This window comes from Carlito syrichta, unplaced genomic scaffold, assembly GCF_000164805.1.
Source record: "Carlito syrichta isolate Samal-C Ts95f unplaced genomic scaffold, Tarsius_syrichta-2.0.1 Scaffold304179, whole genome shotgun sequence".
In the NCBI taxonomy this organism is placed as follows: domain Eukaryota; kingdom Metazoa; phylum Chordata; class Mammalia; order Primates; family Tarsiidae; genus Carlito; species Carlito syrichta.
Window position 1 is genome coordinate 167,158 of NW_007248275.1, and position 26,105 is coordinate 193,262.

The window sequence follows — 26,105 nt, forward strand, 5'->3', positions numbered from 1 at the left end:
TAACATTTTGTTCCCCTGTTTTTCCATCCCACCCTCAAACAAGGAAAGGTGTATCGTCCAACACATCTTGGTTCGGCTACTCTTTCTTCTTCACTCTCTCCAGCTGATACTTTAGATATTTTTGCTGACCTCCAAAGAGCAATGAAGGGCTTTGTTTTAGAGAATGATCTTCATATTGTCTATCTGGTAAGTTCTGTTTTCTTAACAATTACATTTGTGAAGGCGGGGAGAGAAAAGTTATATAAGTATAATATATATAAATATATATAATATAAGCATCAAAGATACCCTAAGGGAACATCTTGTCTGTTTTCCTTGACTAGGTTAGTAGTGGTGGGAATAGAGAACAGATAAGAGAATTGTTTCAAAGTAATAAGCTAAATGTTCTAGTGACCTTTTAATCTGTTTTTTCCATCCTCTTCTAAAAGGATTTGAGATAGTTTATAAAATATGTACTTTACAGTACATAAGGGAATGACAAAGGACAGTGGGATACTAGAAAATTAAAAATAGTATCATAGCCAGGAATGGTGGCTCATGCCTGTAATCCCAGCACTTTGGAGGCTGAGATGGAAAGATTGCCTGAGCCCAGCAGGTTGAGGCTGTGGTGGATGTGAGCATGCCACTACACTCCAGCCTGGGCAACAGAGTAAGATTTCAACTCAATAAGTAAGTAAATAATTAAATATAAGATCATAATGTAAACTCAAGCCAAGGTTGTTACACAAGCATGCATGTGTTAAGTCATGTACAATTACTATTGCCAACTTTGATTTTGGGTTTTCTATCAACTAAAGCAGAGGGAAGCCTGATTAATCTCAATATATATATATATTTTTTAGTTAGAGTCTCACTCTGTTGCCCAGGCTGGAGTGCAGTCGCACGTTCACGGCCACTGCAACCTCCACCTGCTGGGCTCAGGTGATCCTCCTCAGCTTCCCAAGTAGCTGGAACTAAGTAAGGCGCACTACCATACCTGGCTACTTTTTTGATTTATTGTAGAGATGAGATCTCATCAAGTTGCCCAGGCTGGTCTCAAACCCCTGGGCTCAGGCAATTCTCTTGCCTCGGCCTCCCAAAGTGCTGGGATTACAGGCTTGAGCCACCGCACTCAGCCTAATATCAATATTTCTAAGATAAAAAACAAACCACGTTTAGGAAAAGCATTGTATCTTATTGCCTAAGAGAAATTTGATCCTCAAAAGATACTTTGTTGATGAAATCTCTATAATAAATGCAATTAGGAATTTAAAAAGTTTGTTTACATTGGACAATCCTTATGAATATTATTCCTTATAACAAAGGTTTTGATAAAAATTAGATAGCATAGGCCAGATGCAGTGGCTCATACCTGTAATCTCAGCAGTTTGGGAGACTGAGGTGAAAGGATTGCTTGAGCCCAGGAGTTTGAGACTAGCTTAGGCAACATAGTGAGACCCTGTCTCTATCAAAAACAAATTCTAAAATTAGCCCAGTGGGGTGGCACACGTCTGTAGTCCCAGCTTCTTGGGGGACTGAGACAGAATGATTGACTGAGCCCACGAGGTCTAGACTGTGATAAGCCCTGATTGTGCCACTGCACTCCAACCTGGGTGACAGAGTGAGACACTTACTCAAGAAAAAGGAAAAGAATTGGATAAAATAGAGTTTGAGATAGTATTCTCTGGCAAGACTATGACCAGAGATAATTTATTTTAAGCAGGTGACGGGGGGGGGGGGGGGGTTGAGGGGGGGAGTAAAATTGAAATTCTCATTAGAAAGACAAAGGCTTATCAGGAAATATGTGTCAATAAAAAGCATTATATAGTGAGCAGAGGGCAAATGTCTAGATAGTCCCCATTTTTTTCTTACAAATATGCATGACACATGGGTGATAATGGGCTCAAAAGTTCTGCACACTAGAATGTGACTAGGAGGAATTTCAAAGCATGTCTTACCAGGCATCTACCATGGCCTTAAAAATAAGTCTCATTTATTATATGGCTAAGATAAGGCTCTTGGGTCAGACTGCCTAAGCTCAACTTTTAGCCTCATTATTAATAATAGTACAACTGTGGGTAAGTATTTCCCCTTTTTGAAAATTCCACTTCTTTATTTGTAAAATGGAGATAATAACAATACCCATCTCAGGTCTGATAGTCTGATTAATATTTGATATAGTAGATATTTAATAACTACTATCTATTATTTCTAGTAAATTCTCTTGTAAAAAATTAATAGAAGTCTTCTGCCAAGTTGCCTAACTACTTTATCCCCTCTGCAAAACTTAAAGACGGATGGTGGGCATTGGTATGCTAGATGCTTTTGGTTAGTGTCTCATGCGCTTTTCTCACCATTTGGGTTGTGAGCTCTTCACGAGTTAGTTGTGCTTGTTCCCAAACTTATTCATGCCATTTTACATCTGTGAAAATTAGATTTAATGCAAGTTACTAAAAAAGTTGTTGATGAAATATGTGAGATGACTACAAAAAGTTCTGAGAAAAAGTTACAAAAATCTAGACTGGAAAAAACCAGAAGGGTGCCACTCAAAGATTACTTTGCAATTATCTTTAATTTCTAACTTCATATTACACAACAGAAACGGGATTTTTTAGACAATGTGTTGTGGGTATAATTTAACTAAGAAAGTAATAACACTCAGCCTGTAATCCCGCGCTTTGGGAGGCTGACGTGAGTGGATTGCCTGAGCCTGCGGGTTCAAGACCCCCCTGGGCAACTTGGCGAGACCTCATCTCTACAATAAATCAAAAAATCAGCTGGGCATGGTAGCACGTGCCTGTAATTCCGGCTACTCAGAAGGCTGAGGTGGAAGGATTGCCAGAGCCTAGCAGGTCGAGGCTGCAGTGGCCACTGCCCTCCAGTCTGGGCGACAGTGTGAGACTCCAACTCAAAAAAAAAAAAAGAAAGTAATAACAAATTCTAATCAGACTCACACTGAAAAGGATTTGAGCCTAGCTCAAAATATTGACAAAGAAGCATACATTTGTATCTTAAATTAAATAAAACATTTAAAGTTAACATGTAATATTTTATTTATTTATTTTGATTTTTTTTACAACTAATCAGTTAGACCAAGGATATTTGTTTTTTGAATATTTAAAACAAGTAATTCAAAACTTACAAAAAGGAATTATCAGAGAAGTCTGACTCCTATATCTATGTTATGCATTCCTTTTCCACCCATCTTTATAGATGACTGTTTTCATTCATTTTTTAATGTATCTCTTTTTTTTCGTTTTATAAAAGTTAGAAACACACACACACACACACACACACACATTTTTACTTCACCTTCTTTTTGTACAGAGGATAGCATGCTGTATATATAATTCTATACCTTATTTTTTTTCCTTAACAACATATCTTGGAAATTGCTTCATATTGGTTCATGGAGATTTTTTATTCTTTTTTAAAGCTGTATAACTCCATTGTATAGGTGGGGATACTGTTGTTTATTCCATCAATTCCCTATTGATGGACATGTGTATTGTTTTCAATATTTTGTTGTGGCAAGTGATGCTGCAGTAAATAACTCGGTGCATACAGTTTAGTTTTTGTGGCAGTGTATCTTTAGGAAAGACTCCTCCCGGAGTATGATTGCTGGGGAAAGCATAAAGGTATAAGTGATTTTGATTTTGCAAAGTTGCCCTCCATAGAATTTGTCTCATTTTCCAATTTTACCTGTGATATATGAGAACGATTGTCTATTTCCAGCCTCACAAATAGAGTATATTGTCAAGCTTTTGTATTTTTGAGTGTAGTTTTAATTTACACTTTTAATATTATGAGCAAATTTGAACAATTTTTTCCTTCTGTTTAAGGGTGATTGGCCCTCCCCACTCCCAGTGAATCTTTCATGTCTTTTACTCATTTATCTATTGTGTTTTTGGTGTTCTTAATTTTTTTTTTTTTTTGAGTTGGAGTCTCACTCTGTCGCCCAAGCTGGAGTGGAATGGCATGCTCACAGCCACCACAGCCTCGACCTGCTGGATTCAAGCGATTCTTCTTCCTCAGCCTTCCAAGTATCTGGAACTACAGGCACCACCATGCCTGGCTATTTTTTTTATTTATTGTAGAGACAAAGTCTAGCCAAGTTGCCCAGGCTGTTCTCGAACCCCTGGGCTCAGGCAATCCTCTTGCCTCTGCCTCCCAAAGTGCTGGGATTGCAGGAGTGAGTCATCATGCCCAACACTCTTCTTTATATTTATTTATTTTGAGTTGGAGTCTTACTCTGTCGTCCAGGCTGGAGTGCAGTGGCACGCTCATGGCCACCACAGGCTAGACTTAGGCGATCCTTCCATCTCAGTCTTCCAAGTAGCTGGAACTACAGGCACGCGTTACCATGCCTTGGCTTATTTTTTGATTTATTGCAGAGACGAGGTCTCACCAAGTTGCCCAGGCTGATCTCGAACCAGTGGGCCAGGCAATCCTCTCACCTCAGCCTCCCAAAGTACTAGGATTATGGGTGTGAGCCATTTTGCTCAGCTTACTCTTCTTAAGTTTTAAAGGTTTTTTATATATTAGGCAGATTAATGTTTTGAGGTAAAAGTATAAAGTATTTTCCTCCTGGTCGTTCACTTGTCTTTTGGCTTTTCTTATTGTATGCTTTGTCTAACAGTTTTTAAAAGTACAGCTGAATTTATGAACTTTTGAATCATTGAGAAAGTCTTTTTGCTCTGAGTTGTTGAGGAATTCTTTCACATTTCCTACAAGTAATTGCATAGTTGGGGATTCCCCTATTTTGAGATCTGCTCCATTTGAAGTTTTCTGTGGTATAAGGTTCTTCAGTTTTGTCTTTTTTTTCATAATACCTATTTGGAATCCTAGCATCATTTATTAAAGATTCATTTACTCAGTGACTCAAGATGCAAACTTTTATGTACTAATTTTCATTTGTATTTGGATATATTTCTAATTTCCATTTGTTATTATGTATATTTCTGTTTCATTCCTTACCTGACAACAAACCAGTTTGACTAATTTGTATGGTTACCTCTGTTAAAATTACTTCTGTTTTCCCTTATTGCTCTTTTTGAGTGCTTTGAGGCTCTTTTCATTTGTTCACTTTTCTTCCTCTTCTCTTTAAGATTGCATAGTCTTTATCAATCTATCTTCATGTTTGCTGATTCTTTCTATGTCAGTTTGGATATACTGTTGATCTTTCTGGTGAGCTATTCACTTGTTGTACTTTTTGACTCCAGAATTCTCAACTGTCTCTCTTTTGTTTATTCATATTCTCCACTTCATGAGACATTGCCTTATTTTACTTCTTTAGGCATGTTTTTCTTTTGTTCTTTGACCACATTTAAACTATTTGTTTTCAAGTCTTTGGTTATTCCAACATCTTGAACCTCTCAAAGGTGTTTCTTTGCCTGCTTTTTCACCTGTATTTGGGGTACACTTTTCCGTTTTTTGTATATCTCATAGTTTCTGTTGAATCCTGGACATCTTAGTAATATATCAACTCTAAATATTGCTTTTTCCTTCCCTCTTCTCCTCTTTTTATTTTATTGATTCTTTATTGGAAACTATACAAAATATTTAAGGTTGTACCTAAAATTAGAATATTGGTATTGAATTGTCCATGATTAAAGACTTGGATTTTATAAAATCTAGTTTGTATAGTGGTCTCTTTTCCTTTTGTCCTGGCAGTGTGTTGCTTGTGAATAAATGGTGTTTCTGTATAAATGAAGTATTATCACTTAAATTTTTCTAAATCCTGAGGCTTTTGTCTTTAATATGACGTTTATATTTATATATTTTTTGTATTGCAATAATTTTGTAATGAATGATGCATCTTCTCTGTAGGTTACACCTATGTTTGAGGATTGGACTACTATTGATTGGTATCGATTTTTCTGTTTATGGGAAAAGTTGCCAACTTCTATGAAGAAGGTGGCAGAATTAGTGGGAGTTGAAGAAGGGTTCTTGGCTCGCTGTGTGAAAGGAAAAGTAGTAGCCAGAACTGAGAGACATCATCGGCAAATGGCCATCCATAAAAGGTAAACTTCAAGGTCCCTGAGCTCTCCAGTATTTAATAGTGTCTTATACTAGATGTCTAGTTTATTATAGTCATTTTAATTGTCAACAAAATATAGATTTTGGCTGACTGTAGTAAAATTTTCAGTTTCCTGTGTTTACTGAACTTATTGTTATTTTAGTTTCTTTCTGTAGCTTATAGTTTAGCAGCCATTACATATAAAGATTTTTTTCAGTCAAATATTTAATTACTTCTTTTTTGTAAAGGAAGTGTGAATTAGAAGAACTGCCAACTTACTGTGGCTTCATTTGGAGTTATGCATTGTATCATCCTTAGAAGTGATTCATTTCTAGTAGAGAAGAACTAATAAAAGATTCAGTTGCAGGAAATTGTACGGGCTGTTAGTTTTGAAATATAATGAAATTATTTTTTCTTAAGGTTTTCATCTCTAGTATATTATTTACAACACAGTCAAGTGTAAATTTTGTAATAACTTACATACTTGGATTATTCGTGCTACAGTTGCCTTTCAAATCAAAACTGGATTTTATAATTAGATTCAGTCATTTTATTGAAACAATGATTAGATTATCATGTAACTATGTGTCATCTTTTAAATATTTGTGCCATCACTTTTCTTGAACCAAGTCTTTTATCTATCTATCTATATTTGAAATTAACTAGCAATATTGAAATATGGGCAACTCTGGGTTATACAGATATTAGTTCTTTGCTATAGTACCAGTGCATGTCAAAACTTGCTTTGCAAACATTGATCTTACTCTTTATTCACTAATCCTATTTTCTATTAGGAATCTACCCAGAGTGTGTAAACCCTCTGTTGCTTTTCTTAGCTGTTTTGCAACACACATTGTACTTTCATAGCAGACATAAATGATCTCTTATTATACTTTTGGTGATTTATTCTTAGGTTTTTTACAAGTCTTGTGCTATTAGATTTAATCAGTGAAGTTCCCTTAAAGGAAATTAATCAGAAATATGGATGCAATCGTGGACAGATTCAATCTTTGCAACAGTCAGCTGCTGTTTATGCAGGTCAGTTAAACAAAGGGTTTCACATTTAAGACTCTGTAGTTTGATGTTAAAATTACTTTTTTTCAAATTCCTTTTTATTGTAGGCCTCTTTACAAGTGCTGTAATTTTGTATAGTTCTGTCATCATCAGGAAATCCAAAACTATGGCTCCTCAAGGCTCAGTACCATGCTGCAGAGGACTGGCAACTAGCTGAATGTCTGGACCTACGTTCCTTAGCAATCTGCTGACTGTCCCTCTCTTGATTTCTTTTTCTTTTCTTTTTTTCCCTCTGTTACAAGAAGAAAGAGAAACAAAGTTCTCAGTGGTCTCCCTTTCCTCATCGAGGTAATGATTAATTAATACATGTTGTTGAGGAGCACTCTACACGTAGGTGTAGAGTGACTTCTGAACTCCCGTTTGACTCTTCTAAATATTATCTCTTCTAAGGAACCACTGGTCTGCCTTAATATATTAACCCCTGAGCTAGGCCAACAGAAATTCTGGGTCTGATTTTACTAAGGAATCCTTACAAGCCCTTAGGAAGAAGCTAGAGGGCGTTTGTATTTATATGTGTAAGAGGTTTCAATGTGAAGATGTGTACTATGAAGGAGCTCTGAGGGGAAGATGAGAAGAGAGGGTAGTAAGAAGGGAGGAACTCACTCTACTACTCCCTACCATCAGAGATCTAAGATTGCCTCTAGGGTTAAGTGTTCTCAGAGGGAAGTGACTTTCTTAATGACTTGACACTGGCTGCTTTGGCCTTTTTATTTTAAGATGGTACAACTATTGAGCTGGGCAATGTTTCTTTGAAGAAGATAACAATGGGAACTCTGTTCTTTATAGTCCTCTTAGCATTTGAATATTTAAATCAGTTTTGTTTCCTTCTAGGTGGAAAGAGTCCTTTATGTTTTTTGGTTTTTTTTGGTTTTTGGTTGGTCCTTAAAAGAAAGTGAAGGTGGGGGAGGGGGAGGGAGAGAAGAATGAAGAAGGGTGAGGGCTTTTTTGTTTGTTTATGTGTTCTGCCTCAGTTTTCAGGTGTTCAGTTCAGGATTAAGAATAAACAAGATGACATTTAATGTGCTTAGTACATTATTGTCTAGTTAGGTAGGTCTTTAATATAGATCTACTCTCATGTTAACCTACACCTTGGGCCTTTATTCAACCTTGTAATTCTGCAGGAAAAAAACAAAACTAGGAAAAGTACATTGAAAGAAATGCAGAATTAGTCTACAAGCACTTTTTAATTCAACACATATTCTCTGAATGTTCTAGGGATGATTACAGTATTTTCCAACCGTCTGGGCTGGCACAACATGGAACTGCTACTTTCCCAATTTCAGAAGCGTCTTACATTCGGCATCCAGAGGGAGCTATGTGACCTGGTCCGGGTATCCTTACTCAATGCACAGCGAGCCAGGGCCCTCTATGCTTCTGGCTTTCTTACTGTGGCAGATCTTGCTAGAGCAACTATTGCTGAGGTAGAAGTGGTTCTGAAAAATGCTGTGCCTTTTAAAAGGTAAGAGATTCCTTCTACCTGTATGTGGTTATTAACTGAAAAATTATGTCAATTTTTAAGTAATAGATATTGTATTAAAGTATTTTCCTCTTAGATAATCTCATGATATACCTGGTATAAGTGTAAGAAAATGCAGCTATTTCCCCTCCTTGTAGATTACCTTTTATTTTGTGTATTTTAAAAATATTGCATGACTTGAAAGACATATCTAAAACCATCATAATTATCTCCTAGAAAGACTGTGTGAAAGTTCGGTATCAATGTTTTCTGCTTTGATGAATTTTGATTTTGATCTGCTTTGATGAATTTGATTTTGTTCTGCTTTGATGAATTTTGATGGTTTTGATTTAATTTCATTATATATATATATATATATATATATATATATATATAGCCCATCTTAAACTTTCTATAGGCAAGAACATTTGAAAATATTCTTCCACCTGATCTCAAACCAGGCAAAATGGGGACCCAAGGGAGTCGCAAACTTTACCTGCATGATGACCACTTGTATACCTAATCCTGAATTGTACCCCCACATCTTTAAAATAAAAAATAAATTAATTAGAAAAATAAAAATACTTCTCTCAAATGTTCTTTGGAACTGTAGTCCCTCAAAACAATACAAACAAGAATATTCTGATTTCTTAAACATTATTTTGTGTGTGTGAGTATGTGTGTAATCAATTTATTGAGTGGGCTGGTCTCAGCATAAAATCAAGGAATAGCTTAATTATTTTTTCTACCACTGTTCTTTGATCTCACTCCTGTGTGAAATCTCAGGCAGATCCTGTAACTATTTAGGTTACTTTTAGGTACTAACACACAGTATTATTTTCAGGCTTTAAAAATGTGTTCTAAATGAAAGCCTTAATCTCATTTCCAGTTCAGTGTTTCTTCCCTCTGCTCCTTTTAGGCCTGGCTTGAGCCCTGAGACCGGTAGCATGTGCGGGAGGTAATGGGAGTGTAGTGTTTTACCATCCTCTTGGCTCCCGCACATCACCATCACTTCCCTCATTTACTCTTTGTCTTTTGTAATGTTAAGTGTTAGGGAGGAGGATTAGAGCTGTGCTGTAGGTGTGTGTTGATAACCAGAGATCCCAGTAACACAAAGATTTGCAACACAAAGAGATGAAGAAAGAAAAGTTTTATTTAAGAAAGAGATCACTTTCCACAGACAGAAAGAGGACCGGCACTCTAAAATGAGAGTGGCACCATAGCCCCTCAAGCCTCTGGATTAAATCGTCTCCCCCAGAGATGGTGCAATCAAGTAGACATGACTGCCATAACTTCCTTGCTGACCACTTGTGGATGATTTGCAGAACCTGAGAAGGGGAGAGGTCTTGTTCCTGCTTTCCACGCACCGGGTGGGTGATTTGTAGACCCCGAGGAAGAGAGGGGGTCTGGTTCCCAGGCACTGGGTGGCGTGGTCTTACCATCTTCAGGGGTCTGTTTTAAGATTACAGTGGGCAGGTACAGGTCATGTTTGAGGGATGCTAGGTTTCTCAAAAGACCAAGTCAGCAAAGTTAATCTTTACCTAAAAGAATGCACTCTTCCAGGGCGCAGTTTCTTACTTTCCCGTCATTGTGTTAGGGTCTAGGAACAAAACAAAGTGACTTGGGCTTTTGTCAGTCCTTTCATTAAGGTTTGAAGTAGGAAGGAGGAATGAGAGGCAAAGGGTCAAAAAGTCTTCTTTATTAGTGCTATTTGTGTCTGTGTCTTTGTTAGATGTTGAAAACTGGCCTTTGTCCAAATTCTGGCTCTTTTTCTCAAGGAACATTTTTGTGGGTGTTTTAGGGAACATGGCTTCTTACTGTACCCCACCAATGAGAGCCTGAACACTGAGGAAGTTGCAGAGTTCTGTGTATCAAAAACAATGGTGTAAAGAAGGCTACATACAATGGTATAACGAAAGTCAGATTTTTATTTTTTTATTATTTATTTTTTTGTCCAGATGAGGTCTTGCTATGTTGCCCAGGCAAGTCTTGAACGCCTTTCCTTAAATGGTCCTCCCTACTCCAGCCTTCCAAAGTGCTGGGATTACAGGTGTGAACACTATGCCTGATCTTTTTTTTTTTTTTTTCTGGATTTTTAGTTTTGACGAACATGGTCTCTTTTGGAAGTAAATGCCCTTCAGAAGGATCTATATCTATCTCAAAGTAGGAAGACATCTTCAGAGTTGATGACAGGTGCACATGTCTGTTGAGTTGTACCTGTGGTCGTGTTTTTCACATTTTTATTGTTTTTATCAGTGCTCTGGTTATAAAGCTCCATATATTTTTAGTGTTCTATCTCACTTTTTTTCTCCTAAGCCCATATGATTTTAATGTGTGATTTTGCAGTACATAGGTTGTTAAGGAGTGCATATAGTATTGTAGAAATTCCAGTTCTCACATTTTTATCTCATTAGGGCACTATACATTTGTGTTTATTTTAGATGATTTAGGGTTATACTTTTTGTTTTTGTTTTTTTTTTTGAGTCAGAGTCTCACTCAGTCGCCCAGACTGGAGTGCAGTGGCTGCTCCCGGCCACCGCAGCCTCGGCCTGCTGGGCTCCGGCGATCCTTCTGCCTCGGTCTTCCAAGTAGCCGGAATTACAGGCATGCACTACCACGCCTGGCTGGTTTTTTGATTTATTGTAGAGATGAGGTCTCCCTGCCCAGGTGGGTGTCGAACCCGCGGGCTCAGGCAATCCACTCACCTCAGCCTCCCAAAGGCGCGGGATTACAGGCTGAGCCACCGAGCCCAGCAAGGGTTATACTTTTAGGTACTAAATTTTTTCAATACTTTTGAAGAAAATCTTCTAAAAATGCATTTTATACTTTTTTTTTGAGTTGGAGTCTCACTCTGCCACTCATCCTGGAGTACAGTGACATGTTCGCGGCCACCGCAGCCTCGACCTCGTAGGCTCAAGAGAGCTTTCCACCTAAGCCTTCTTAGTAGCTGGAACTGCAGGCATGCACCACCATACCCAGCTAATTTTTTTTTGAATTATTGTAGAGATGAGGTCTTGCCAGCTTACCCAGACTGGTCTTGATGGATGAAGGCAATTCTCTCAGCTCCACCTCCCAGAGTGCTGGGATTACAGGTGTGAGCCACTGCACCTGGCTCATTTTATACTTTTTTTTTTTTTTTTTTTTTGAGTCAGAGTACTCTGTGGAGTGCAGTAGCATGCTCACCGCCACCGCAGCCTTGACCTGCTGGGCTCAGGCAATCCTTCTACCTCAGCCTTCCAAGTAGCTGGAACTACAGGCATGTGCCACCATGCCCAACAAATTTTTTTTTTTTTATTGTAGAGATGAGGTCTTACCATGTTGCCCAGGCTGGTCTGAACTCATGGCTCAGGCAGTCCTCTCACTTCTGCCTCTCAAAGTGCTGGGATTATAGTTGTGAGCCACCACGCCCAGCTCATTTTATACTTTTTAAAACAGAATATATTTTAACCTTTTCTTGATAACTTTGTGGTCGTTGTTTTGCATAATAGCTATTGTGTAGTAGAGGTACTTACAGGAGCTATTGGAATGTGTAGACTTCCAATTTGTTATGCATTGTTATGATGTTTATGATTTGTGACTTTGATTTCCTGTCATTTTCCTGAGTATCAATCTACAGGTGGATATGCTGTTATTTCTCATTGCTGTCAGTTTCAGCAATCTACTCCAGTTCTTTAGCTAGGAAACAAACACTGAGGGTGACATTATAGATGGAATGCCTTCAACTTTTCAGCGCAATTCACTCCAATCTGTTTGAATATTAGGTCTCGGCTGGGTGCGGTGACTCAAACCTGTAATCTCAGCACTTTGGGAGGCCAAGGCAAGAGGATTACCTGGGCCCAGGAGTTCAGGAACAGCTTGGGTAACTTGACAAGACCTCGTCTCCACAATAAATAAAAAGATTAGCTGGGTGTGGTAGTGCATGCCTGTAGTTCTTAGCTGGGCGTGGTAGTGCATGCCTGTAGTTCCAGCTACTTGGAAGACTGAGGTGAAAGGATCACCCGAACCCAGCAGGTCAAGGATGTGGTGGCTGTGAGCACATCACTGCACTCCAGCCTAGGCAGCAGAGTAAGACTCCAACTCAGAAAAAAAAAAGAAAAGAAAAGAAGATTAAAAATTAGGTCTCTGTGTTAGTACTTTTGCTACTTTAGGATGTACTTTTGGCTGAAGTCTACCTAGAGATTTAAAATCTACTTTCAAAAGTGTTGATCACCACTAGAGCTTCTGATTTTCATAGAATCTTTGGATATTTACATACATGCTCAAAAATTTGTACTGATAGTTCCTGAGGTAAAACAAACAAACAAAATCAGTCTGGGAGTATCTCTATATAGTAACAACATCCCACAAATGATTCGTATAACCCTTCCAGGGAAGGCAGTAAACATTTTCCAAAGTTTAACTGGAAGAGCATGTTTGTTGTTTGTAAACACTTGTTGGGATCACTTCTGTACTAATATTACTCTAAAATTGTTACTGCTATGATTATGCTTCTTCTTAAAGCCCCGAATCTTTAATGAACAAAATTAGTGATTCTAGTAATAGAAGAAATTGACATCATGTGCCTCCTCATGTGATACACTAGAAAGGATATAATATTAGTGCTGGGGTATTTTTTCCTTTTAAAAACCTTATTCATTTTTTAAATTGACATGTAAAAATTGTGTACATTTACCATGTACAACATTTTTTTTCTTTTTTTTGAGTAAGAGTCTCAAAAAAAGTCTCAGTCGCCTAAGCTGGAGTGCACAGTCATGACTCAACTCAGCCCCGAGCTCCTGAATTCAGATGATCCTTCTGCCTCAGCCTCAGCCTCCTGAGTTGCTGGGACTACAGGTGTGTATTACCATGCCTAGCTAGTTTTTTGATTTTTGTAAAGACAAGGTCTCGCTGTGCTGCTGAGGCTGGTCTCAAACTCCTGGGCTCAAGCAATTGTCTTGCCTTGGCCTCTCAAAGTGCTGGGATTACAGACATGAGCCACTGCAGAGCCAACATAATGTTTTAAAATATACTTTGTGGAATGGCTAAGTTGAGCTAATTAGCATATATATTACCTTAATACTTAACCATTTTTTGTGGTGAGAATATTTAAGATCTAGTCTCTTAGTGATTTTCAAGAACACAATACTATAGTCACAATGTTAATACAGTACTCCTGTGGTATTCTTTTTTTTTTGAGTTGAAGTCTCACTCTGTCTCCCAGACTGGAGTGCAGTGGCATGCTCATGGCCACCACAGCCTTGACCTCCTGAATTCAGGCTATCCTTCTACCTCAACCTTCCAAAAAGCTGGAACTACAGGTGCGTGCCACCATGCCAGCTAATTTTTTGATTTATTATAGAGATGAGGCCTCACCAAATTGCCTTGGACCCCTAGGCTCAGGGAATCCTTTTGCCTCTGTAGACTCCCAAAGTGCTGGGCTTACAGACATGAGCCCAGCTCCTGTGGTATTCTTATAAAAAATGTCTAACATGAATTTAATCATAAGTAAATATCAAACTAACCTAAATTGGGATACGTTCTACAAAATAATTGTCCAGTACTCTTCAAAAATACCCAGGTCATGAAAAACAAAGACTAAGGAGTTGTTTCTAATTAAAGAAGACTAAAGAGATAAAACAACTAGATGTACCACCTGATTCTAGATTAGGTTAGACAATGGACACTTGTGACTGTGGAAAACTTGAAATTTGAAAAGGTGTGTAGATTATACTACACTATAGTTTGTATTAATGTTAATTTTCTGGACAGAAACTGGTATATCTGACTGCCTAGCTACCCTTTCTTTTTCGTGCTTAGTGCATAAAAGCCAGAAGACAGCCGGCGTTCAGATTGTCTCCAGTATTTTGCCTCTGCCAACAGTCTGCAGTGCATTACCTAGTACATGTGCATTTTCATATTCTTGGAATATTATTTCAGGGTAGATTCCTAGATGGAGTTTCAAAGGGTAAATGTATTTGTAGCTTTGTTAGATATTTCAAATTTTCTGTTTCGAAGTCTCATACCAAGTTGCATTTTCTCCAGCAAATGTAGAAGACCAATTACTTCACAGCCTTGACCACAGAATCCATTGTTAGAGTTTTTCATTTTCACCAGTCTTATAGGTGAGAAATTGTATCTCAGTATTGTTTTAATTTATATTTCTCTAAATGTGAGTATTGATGAATATCCTTTCATATGTTTCTTGATCACTTTTATATCTATGTGAATTATCTGGATAGGTCTTTTCCTTATATTTCTATTGAATTTTGGTCTTTTTTCCTATCCTTTTTAAATAACTTTTTCTTTTTAAAGTTAATTAGAATTCTTACCCTTTCATTTTAAACATATATTTGTAAATATATGTCTATATATGTATGTGTATGCACACACAAAACATATATAGCAGGTGTTTTCTTACAATTTGTTGGCTGCCTTTTGACTTTTATTATCATGTTTTGCCAGGCAAAAATTTTATTTTTCTATCAATATATTTTTTAAATCAATTTTGATTTATTTATTTATTTCCTCTGGAGTATCATAGTTAGAAAGCCTTTACCTATACTGAGGTTAAAGAGGAATTCACAAATGCTTTCTTCTATTTTTTGTAAGTTTTCATTTAGATTCCTGATGCACTTAGAATTTAATTTTGTGTATGGTGTATTCTAGCTATAATTTTATCTTTTTTCCATTTGTTACAAAGTTTGTCTTTGTCCCTTTGATTTGAGATGCCACTTTCATCATATACTAAGTATCTGTATGTAGGTTTCTTTCTGGGCTCTCTATTCTATTCTACTATTCTTTTTTGTTAATTCATGAGCCAGTATCATATTCTTAATTATAAAGGCATTATAGTATGTTTTAATGTCTGGTAGGGAACATTCTTTCTCAGTTTTGCAGTCTTTTCCTGGAATTATTGCATGTTTGCATATATGAAGTTTGCAGTTGCTGTTTTTTAGAATGGATTAGAATTTAACTTGTGGGGAAAACTGACATCTTTATAATATTGAGTCAACCTGTATAAGAATAGGTGGTACCTTTCATTTGATTTAGTCTTTATGTTTTTCAGGAGTTCTAAAAAGTTTTCTTCATATAGATTTTGCATATTTTTTGTTAAATTTGTTCCTATTTAATTTTTATTGTTATTTTTAAATTAGTGGTTGTCTGCTATACTGTTCTTTACGTGATTATTATGAAAGCAGTTGATTTTTGTGTATTTTTTAAATCCTGCTACTTTCTGAATTCTTTTTATTATGAGTTACTTTTATCTTCCATTCTCTAGGATTTTCTAGGTCATATTATCTGTAACTAGAAATACTCCTTCTTTATCAATTATGCTTCTAGCTAATTCCTGTACTGCAAAGTTGAATAGTAATATAGATAATGGGCATTTTTGCTTTGTTTAGAGAAAATACCTCTGGTGTTATCCAGTAAGATACTGGCTTCAGGACTGTGTGTGTGTGTGTGTGTGTGTGTGTGTGTGTGTGTGTGTGTGTGTGTTATCATCTTAAAATGTCCAGTAATTGCATTTTTCTTGAATATATCTATTTTTCAAATCAAGAATGGGTGTTGAATCTTGTCAAAGACTTTTTATTTTATTTATTTATTTATTTATTGTAGAGATGAGGTCTCGCCTGCCCAGGCAGGTCTCGAACCCATGGTCTCGGGCAATCCACTCACCTCAGCCTCCCAAAGGCACGGGATTACAGGCTGAGCCACTGAGCCCTGCTGTCAAAGACTTTTTAAACATTTACGGAGATATGTGGGATGTTGTGGCTCACACGTATAATCTCAGCACTTTGGGATGCCCAGTTAGGAGGATTGCTTAAGGCCAGGAGTTCAAGTCCAGGCTGAGCAACATAATGAGACCCCTCTCTACACAGAAATTTTTTGTTTTTTTGAGTTGGAGTCTCACTCTGTCACCCAGGCTGGAGTGCAGTGGCCGCTCCCGGCCACCGCAGCCTCGACCTGCTGGGCTCCGGCGGTCCTTCCGCCTCAGCCTTCCAAGTAGCTGGAACTATAGGCACGTACTACCACGCCCGGCTCATTTTGATTTATTGTAGAGATGAGGTCTCGCCAAGTTGCCCAGGCGGGTCTCGAACCTGCAGGCTCAGGCAATCCATACACAGAAATTTTAAAAATTAGCCAGGCATAGTAGTCCTAGCTACTCAGGGGACTGAGGTGGAAGGATTGCTTGAGCCCAGGCTGCAGAGAAGTATGATCAGATCACTGTACTCCAGCCTGGGTGACCCTATTTCAAAAGAAAAGAGAAGAATATCCTGATTATTACAGTCACATGTAATAAAATATGCTGCATATTGATGTTTCAGTCAATAACAGACTGCATATATATGACAGTGTTCCCATAATATTATAATGGATCTGAAAAATTCCTATTGCCTAATGACTTCCTAGCCATCATAACATTGTAGTACAATGCATTACCTATTCTATATTTAGACATACAAATACTTACCATTTTGTTACATTTGCCTACAGTATTCTATACAGTAACATCCTGTACAAGTTTGTAGCGCAGGGACAATAGGCTATACCATATAGCCTAGGTGTGTGTTGTACTTCTACCCTCTAGGTTTCCATAAGTACACTCAATGGTGTATGCCTGAGGAAGTTGCCTAATGATGCAATTCTTAGAATTTATCCCTATCATGAAGCAATACAGGATTGTATTTTTTCCTCTTCCATCTATTCCTATAATATAATAATAGATTTCCTAATATTAAATCAATCTTGCATCCCCAGAATAAACCTCACTCAGTTGGTCATGGTATATTATTTTTTGCATCATGTTGGATTCTGTTTGCTAACATTTAATTTAGTATACTTTTACATTGCTATTTATAAATAATTTCATCAATAGTTTTCTTGTTTTTATTTTGACAATATCTTTTTATTTTTACTTTTTATTTTTTTGAGTCAGAGTCTCACTCTGTTGCCCAGGCTGGAGTGCGGTGGCACGCTCACGGCCATTGCTACCTTGACTTGCTGAGTTCAGGCGATCCTTCCTCCTCAGCCTTTCAAGTAGCTGGAGCCACAGGGGCATACCACCACGCCCAGCTAATTTTTTAATTTATTGTAGAGACAAGGTCTTCCCATGTTGCCCAGGCTGGTCCTGAACCCTTGGGCTCAGGCAGTCCTCTTGCCTCTGTCTCCCAAAGTGCTGGGACTGTAGACATGAGCCACCGTGCCCAACCTTATTATTATTATTATTAATAAAAATGGATTCTGACTATGTTTCCCAGGTTGGTCTTGACAAGTGGTCCTCCTACATTGGTCTCCCAAAGTGCTTGGATTACAGGTATAAGCCACTATGCCTGGGCACTATCTTTATTCAGGTTTTCAAATCATAAACAAGGATTAGGACATTTGTTTTCATTTCTTTCTTTCTTTCTTTCTTTCCTTTCTTCTTTCTTTCTTTCTTTTTAGTTTTTTTTAAATTATAAAGATGTGGGGTGCAATTCAGGGGGAGGTATACAAACTTTGATTATGTAGGTATCCATGTTGATAAGGTATGCCCCTCTCTCCCTTAGCAGTTTCCTCAACTGCCAGTCCTACCCTCTTCCCCTGACAGTTTCCCACTACTGCCAATCCCTTTCTTGTAGTATTACAATTGTTCAAGTTAAGCTTATGAGTGAGAACATACGGTACTCTGTTCTATGTTTCTGTGATAGATCACTGAGTATGATCGACTCCAAGTCTATCCAAGTTACTACGAAGCCCATATATTTGTCCTTTTTTATGGCTGCATAATATTCCATTGTGTATATGTACCACATTTTTTTTTATCCAGTCCAGTTCACAATACCAACATGTTTTCATTTTCAATGCTCTGTAACAATTAGTAGAATCTTGGGACGGTGTGGTTGAAGGTTTGATATGATTACCTTGTGGATCCATGTTGGACTGGTACCATTTTGTAAATTTCTACTTTCCTTGTTTTTTTCTTGTGATCAAGTTAGTTAATGATTTGTTTGTTTTGTAAATTAAAAAGAAATCCAGGAGTTTGTTTTATTAGTTAGGTCTACTTTAAAAAAAAGTACTTATTCCTTCCTTTATTATTTCCTTCTTTGTCCTATCTTTTGTTTTACTTTGTTGTGCTTTTTTAAAGGTTTTTTTCCCCCCCAAAATGGGAATTTAATTCACTTACTTGAAGAATTTTCTTTCTGCTGATAAGTAATATGATGCAAATTTAATTAATTAATTTTTTTTTGAGTTGGAGTCTCACTCTGTCACCCAGACTGGAGTGCAATGGCCGCTCCCGGCCACCGCAGCCTTGACCTGCTTGGGCTCCGGCGATCCTTCTGCCTCAGCCTTCCAAGTAGCCGGAATTACAGGCATGTGCTACCACGCCCGGCTGATTTTTTAATTTATTGTAGAGATGAGGTCTCGCTGCCCAGGCGGGTCTCGAACCTGCAGGCTCAGGCAATCCACTCACCTCAGCCTCCCAAAGGCGCGGGATTATAGGCTGAGCCACCGAGACCGGCTGCAAATTTAATTTAATAGTGTGATTTTAGTGCTATGAACTGTCTTATGATCTCTGCTATAAATGTAACTTATATATTCTGATGTGGAAGAGTTTATTATTTTACAAATTATGGAATTAGGCCCTGTATAGTGGCTTATGCTTGTCATCTCAATATTTTGGGAGGCTGAAGCAGGAGGATCACTTGCGGCCAGGAAGACAGAATGGCTGAGAGACTTCTGCTTCCAACTAAGATGGAGTGGTAGGAGCAAATTTGGTCTCTCACCAAAATTTGAGGTATGCCCCTCCCTTTTAAAAATAGTCACGCTATTAAGACTAGCTTTGGCAACAAGATGGTGATAGTGAGACCCTATCTCTACCAAAAAAAAAAAAAAAGAAAGAAAGGAAAAAGAAATGATGCAATTGGCTTTTCTCTCTTTTGCCTTGTGTTGTTCAATAAGAGGTTTTTAAAAAAATGTCCAGGTGGAAGTGCTTTTTGTTTTTATTTTGTTAATAATTTCTGGTTTTATTGCATTGCAATCTGAAAGTGTTGTTGTAACATTTCTACTTTATGGAACTCACTGATGTTTTCTTTGTGACCTAATATATGATCAGTATAGATGAGATGTATTTTATATTACAAAAGTATAAGATTTGAAATATATTTATATAAAGTTTACCTTTTTGGTCATGTCCATTAGGATTTTTTTCTTACTTACAGATGTACTTCACCTGTTGTTTAGTGAGAGTGCTTTGTTGAAGTCTACAATTGTTAGTGTGCTTCTCTCTTTGTTTCCTTGTACTTCCTGTAGTATGTGCTTTATAAACATGGTTGTTATTTGGTGTGTACTTATTCATAACTGTTTTCTTTATTGTGGTTGTGGTTTTAAGCATTAATAATACCCTTTGTCACATTAAATGTTTTTTAGCTTGAATTGTATTTTTTATGATTTTGTAATATCTCTCTTACTTCTTGTTTCCCTTCACCTGGGAGTTTCTTTGTCTCTTTATTTGGAGCCTTTTGGAATCACTTTGTTTTTGATATGCTTTTTGTGTACCATACTGAGTTGTATTTGAGCTTTGCTTTTGAATCAAATTGAAAATCTTTTTCTTTTAATAGATAATTTACTCCTTTTTATATTTATTGACATGACTGATATGTTTGGTCTTAATTCTTTTAAATTATTTTATTATTATGTGATGTTTGCTATGTTTCTTTCTCTACCTGTTGGATATGCTTTGCTGTTATATTTTCAAAATTATACATATATATAATAGTAGTTATCTTTTTACTTTTCATTATTTGGTTTGTCAAGAATTCAGTGGTATTCTATAATATAACTCCTATCTATTGCCTGAACAAAAATATTAGCTTACTTTACTTTCCCCCCCTTCTCATTTTTAAAGTGCATTTTTTTCTACTTTGTCTCATCACATAACATTTTACACTAATTTTCCACACATGTTCCCACCTTTTTTGGAGGTTGGCAATGGAAGGGTAATATAATCTACATTTTTACTTATTAAAGTTCTTATCATCAGTCTCATTGGTGAAGTATTTCTGATCATCTTTTAATTGATGAAACCTGTCCTCTAGTAGATTCCATGAGGAGGACTTATGGTACAGAATTCCCTAAGTTCATATAGTTAAACTGTTTTTCTATAACCTTAATATTTGAAGTACAGCTTGGCTGAATATAAAATCCTTGGTTTACAGTTTTATTGAGTTTTTGAAAATATCATTTATTGTTGCTTTGCCTTGTATGTTATTTTTGAGAATTCTCGTCACCAGTCTGATTCTTTTGCCCTTGTAGGTTATTTGATCTTTTTGTATATGTAGACCTTGAGATTTTTAAAATATATCTTTAAAGTTTGCTAGTTTTTCTACGTGTATTTATTACCTATTGTTGTGTAACAGTTTACTTAAAAACTCAGTTTAAAAACAACAGTAAATATATATTATATCAAATTTTCTGCAAATAGTGAATTTGGGAGTACCTTTGCTGGTGACTCTGGTTTGGGATCTCTTCATGAGATTGAGTTAAACTATGGGCCAGGACTGTTGTTCTCCAAAGGCTTGACTTGGGTCTGCTCCCAAGATGACTCATGCAAGTTCTGGTAAGCTGGTGCTAGATGCCTCAGTTGTTGTGCATGTGGACTTCCCCATGAGACTTCTTGATGATAGTTGGCTTCTCCTAGGACGAGTGAATCAAGAGAGTAAAGAGAGAGCAAAGAGAGGACAAAATGGAAGCTGCAACGTCTTCTGTGACCTGTCCTTGGTTTTTTAAAAGTTATTTTTGGTGAGAGACCAAATTGGCTTCTATCACTCCATCTTAGTCGGAAGCAGAAGTCTTTCAGCCATTTGTCTTCCATAATTTTTATGCCCTATCCTGTGTCTCTTCTTCTCTTGATACTTCAATTTCATATGTTTTTGACCTTTAAGGTTTTAGACTCTATTATGTTACCCTGAAGAACAATGATATTTTGTCAGTTTGGCTGAACTCAAATTCCAACTTTGTCTTTCTGTGGTGGACAGTAACTCAAATCTCTGTTCAATTTTTTATACTTTTAACTGGTTTCTTGGAATTTGCCCTTGATTGCATAATTTAGAAGTCAGCCAGAGATTTGGGCAGAGTTTCTATGAGGAATTTGGGGTTCTCCTTCTCTGGCTCTCTGATTTCTAGACTTTCTGCCATCAATTTCTAACAAATGTAGTTACCTTTGGTCTGTTCTGAATTCTGTCAATCAATGAACACCAAAGTTTTATCCAAGTTTTCAGCCAACCTATAGGGTGCTGACTGGGGATGGCCTTCAGGTGAAAAGGAAAAATTTACCCGTTCTATTTCTTTCTTCTAAGTTTCAACCCCCCTTCAGTTTCTGTTTTCTTTTGGTCATTCTCTAGTTCCTTCAAAGAGTTTTTCTAAAGTTTATGTTGTGTAGGAGGATTTGTTTTCAATGAAAATTTTATGACCCTCGCTTTTTTTTTCTTAAGGTTTGTGCTTAAAAAATCTGTCTCAGTGAAGCCTCTCTTATTATGTTATTTAAAAATTGCAGAACTACCCACCCCTTTCTGGTGTTCCTTCTTTGTATGCACCTTTTATTAGTAGGTAACATAGAATGCATTTTAAACATTTATTTTATTTTCTAAGTTCCTTAACTAGAATGTAAGTGCGTAGATATATTTCTCTCTTTCAGTACTAGTTCTTCAGTTCCTAGAATAGCTTGTATTGAATGCCTAGTAAATATTTGTTGTATGAGTGAATGGCTTTTTCTATCTCCTTATATAGTGCCCGAAAGGCAGTGGATGAGGAAGAGGAAGCAGTTGAAGAACGTCGGAGTATGCGAATTATCTGTGTGACTGGCAAAAAAAGTTTAACTGAAAGGGAAGCAGCAGCCCTTATAGTGGAAGAAGCCAAAATGATTCTGCAGCAGGACTTAGTTGAAATGGGAGTGCAATGGAACCCATATTCCCTTTTCAATTCTGGTACACATTCATTGACCAGTAGTGAGTCAGAAGTAAAGGAACACACATTTATATCCCAAACTAAGCATTCTTGTAAAAGATCAAAGAGCAAAAGTAACACAATATTTAGTGATTCTTATGTTAGGCACTCACCAAATATAGTGCAAAATTTAGGTAAAAGTAGAGAGTATACAAGTCCCTGGTATTGTAAATTCCAGGATAGGAATCAAGAACATCAGAGACATTCCATTTTCAGAGCAAGAAAACGGTCTTCTTTAGACACAAATAAAGAGAAGCCAGGTACCTCTCAAAATGAGGGGAAAACAAGCACTATGAAAGTTGTTCAGACTTATTCATCTGAGAAAACAAAGGCAGCTTTGAATTTCAGTTCAGAAAAGAGGGTCACATCCTTTCGAGCTTGGAAACATAGAAAGCATCTAAAGCAATCAAGGGACAGTAGCCCTCCAAAAGACTCTGGAATGTATAGAATTGATTTACACGGACAGATTATGTCTAGTCCTATTCTTTGTGAAGACTCATTTACCTTAAATGAGAAGAATTCATCTTTTTGTGCTAAAGGAAAACATAACAAAATATCACTTCCATTACAAATAAGGGAAAGTTGTTCAAGGAACACAATTACTAATGATATTTTTGTGGAACATTTTGTCACAGGATCTCAGGGTCAAAACATGACTTGTCAAGCCACCAGCATGACTAGTGAAAATGACCAAGGATTAGCTGTTGTTGAGGCAGAAAAAAAAAGTAAAGTGTTGCTACGAAATGGTTCAGAAAACCACAACATTTATGTGAAACATCATGATACCCATTCAATTATCCAGTGCCCAGAAAAGCAACCTAACAAACAGACATATAACAAACAAAAACATATAATAGAGAGACAAATGCCCTGTGAGACAGTCAGTAGTTATATGAATAGAGACTCAAATGTTGCTACTATCATTTGTGAAAGTATAAAGTTTAATGCTGAAGAAAATAAATCAAATCATTTTCAGGCGTTAGAAGATGATATAAATAGAATTGAAGTGTCCAGTGGAATACTTCTATCAACTGGAGCATTTGGTAAAGTAGGAGGCCAGCGTGAACATTTTCTAAATTCTCCTAGGATGCAAGAAAAAACAGATGCTTATGTAACAAACAAAACCCCAAATAATCATGTTTCCGACTTAGGTTTAGAACTCTGTGATTTTGAAGATAGTTTCCACCTGGATACTCAGTCAGATAAAATAATACAACAGTTGGCAACTGAAAATGCCAAACAAAGAGCAAAGGACACCAGCCTGTCAGCAGGGATAATGCAGAAGAACTTAGCCAAACTGAACTTGACGAGCTCTTTTCAGGATGAGTTTCACATTTCTTTTCCTGGTGAACAGCATTCTCCAAGTGTGACTAATAGAGGTCATTTGGACCTTAAGACTGTAGGTACTATGAAACAGAGTACTGATTCACATAGAGTTGATATCCTGCCTCCAGAAAGCCCAGTTTTTCATTCTCCAATACTATTGGAGGAAAATAGTCTTTGTTGTAAAGGGAATGAACTTTCTGTTACTGACTCCCAACTAAATAGTTTTCTTCAAGATTATCAAACACAAGACATAGTGAAACCAGTCATACCTGTAGTTCCTCAAAAGAGATCTCCCACTGGTGTAGAAGGAGAGTGCCTGCCAGTTTGTGACACAAGTTTGAATATGAGTGATAGTTTACTATTTGACAGTTTCAGCGATGACTACCTAGTAAAAGAACAACAACCTGCTGTGCAAGCGAAAGAACCCCTTCCTTCTGAAATAACATCAAAGCTTTTCAGTGATTCTCTGTGTCAGTCACTGGAGGGCCCAATTAAAAAGTCAAATATGAATGAGAATAAAGATACACAGCAGCAGTTGACTTGTTTCAATGATGAATCTATTATATTTTCAGAAATGGATTCTGTTCAGATGGTTGAAGTTTTGGACAACATGGATATATTTTCTGTCCAAGAGAAACATAGTACTGCAGTATCTCTTAGAGCATTAGAACTAAATGATTCTGTAATTGGAGGCAATGATCACTTCCAAGGAGAAGAAATTGGAGTGGATCAAGATGCAAGGGCTCAAAAATACAGATTCACTGGGACCAGGCAAGATAATTCATTCATATGGTCAGGGACATCATTTGATCTCACTCCAGGACTACAGAGGATTTTAGATAAAGTGTCCAGTCCTTTAGAAAATGAAAAGCTAAAAATAATGACTGTAAACTTGTGTACTTTGAAAGGAAAAAATACAGAGTTACATGGAAAACAAGAAGTGATTTCAAACTTGGAGACAAATCAAGTACCAGGAATTTCATTTTCTTCTAATAATGAAATAAAAAGCAAGACCGAGGCACTAGACAACAATGCCAATCATAGTGAATCCTCATCCCTCGTGCCTTGCAAAGAAAGCTGTGGAGTTGATGATCATGGTCTCATTCCTCCTACACCCATTCCAACATCTGCTTCTATGCTGGCGTTTCCAGGGATTCTTGGAACACCTGTAAAACATCAGAAAACTAGTAATATTTTACAACCTGGTTCAAGTTATTCACTTAGCTCACCTTCAGATATTAAAAACCACAATTTAAGTCCAGAGAGTAGAAATGGTTTCCAGGATGACAGCCCTATTAGAGACACAAGTTTTTCACTGCAGTTTTCACAGGATAGCTTGCAGTTAACTCCAGCCTCATGCAATTCAGAGAGTTTGGCCATAATTGATGTAGCAAGTGACCAAACTCTTTTTCAAACATTCATTAAGGAGTGGCGGTCCAAAAAACGATTTTCCATCTCACTGGCTTGTGAAAAGATTAGAAGTTTGACATCTTCTAAAACTGCTACTATTGGTGGTAGGTTTAAGCAAGGTAAGAATTTTTAATTTTGTTATATTTATTTATAATCTCGTTAGTAGGCTGAGATGAGATTTAGATTTTTCATTGTTGGATATTAAATGTAATCTATTCAAAATTTAGAAGTCTCCTTTGTGGATTTGTATGTAGAACAGCCTTATTTATACAGCATAGCTGGATTAATAACAGTTGCCCTCTAGTGTAAGAGGCACATGTAATATACTTTATTATTTGGAATGTAAGTTTATAAAAATAAAGATAGAAAATACATGTTTTGAACATGAATGTGGCATTTCTTTTATGGTATTTTAATGTAAATTTTTTTGTGAGTTGGGATATCACTCTGTCACTCAGAGTAGAGTACAGTGACAGCATCACAGTTTACTGCAGGCTCCACACCCTGGGCTTAGGTGATTCTTTTGCCTTGGCCTCCTGAGTAGATGGGACTACAGGCACACACCACTACATCCAGCTAATGTTTTGATTTTTGGTAGAGATGAAGTCTTACTATGTTGTCTAGGCTGATCTTGAACTCCTGGGCTCAAGCAGTCCACTACCTTGGCCTCCCAAAGTGCTGAGATTACAGGCATGAACCTTTGCACCTGGCCATAAGTAGTTTTTATTAATCATCAGTGTTCATGAATTAGTTTCTGTTAAATCGTAATATCCTGTTTGCTTATATAATCACAAAAGTATACAGTAAATAGGAACTCTGTTTTTCTTTTTTCTTTTTTTTTGAGTTGGAGTCTCACTCTGTCGCCCAGACTAGAGTGCA

The 26,105-nt window shown here is 37.0% G+C and overlaps 1 protein-coding gene across 1 annotated transcript in view; it reads left to right on the forward strand.

Annotated features, from left to right (window-relative positions):
• Positions 1 to 26,105, forward strand: part of POLQ (DNA polymerase theta) — a gene marked incomplete at its 3' end in the record, with an annotated part of 75,023 nt that overhangs the window by 43,202 nt on the left and 5,716 nt on the right. The window contains exons 12-16 of the mRNA XM_008059495.2: positions 44 to 186; positions 5,809 to 6,002; positions 6,912 to 7,036; positions 8,288 to 8,531; positions 22,275 to 25,345. Coding sequence (XP_008057686.1) covers positions 44 to 186; positions 5,809 to 6,002; positions 6,912 to 7,036; positions 8,288 to 8,531; positions 22,275 to 25,345 — 3,777 coding nt within the window. The remainder of the gene's footprint in view (positions 1 to 43; positions 187 to 5,808; positions 6,003 to 6,911; positions 7,037 to 8,287; positions 8,532 to 22,274; positions 25,346 to 26,105) is intronic.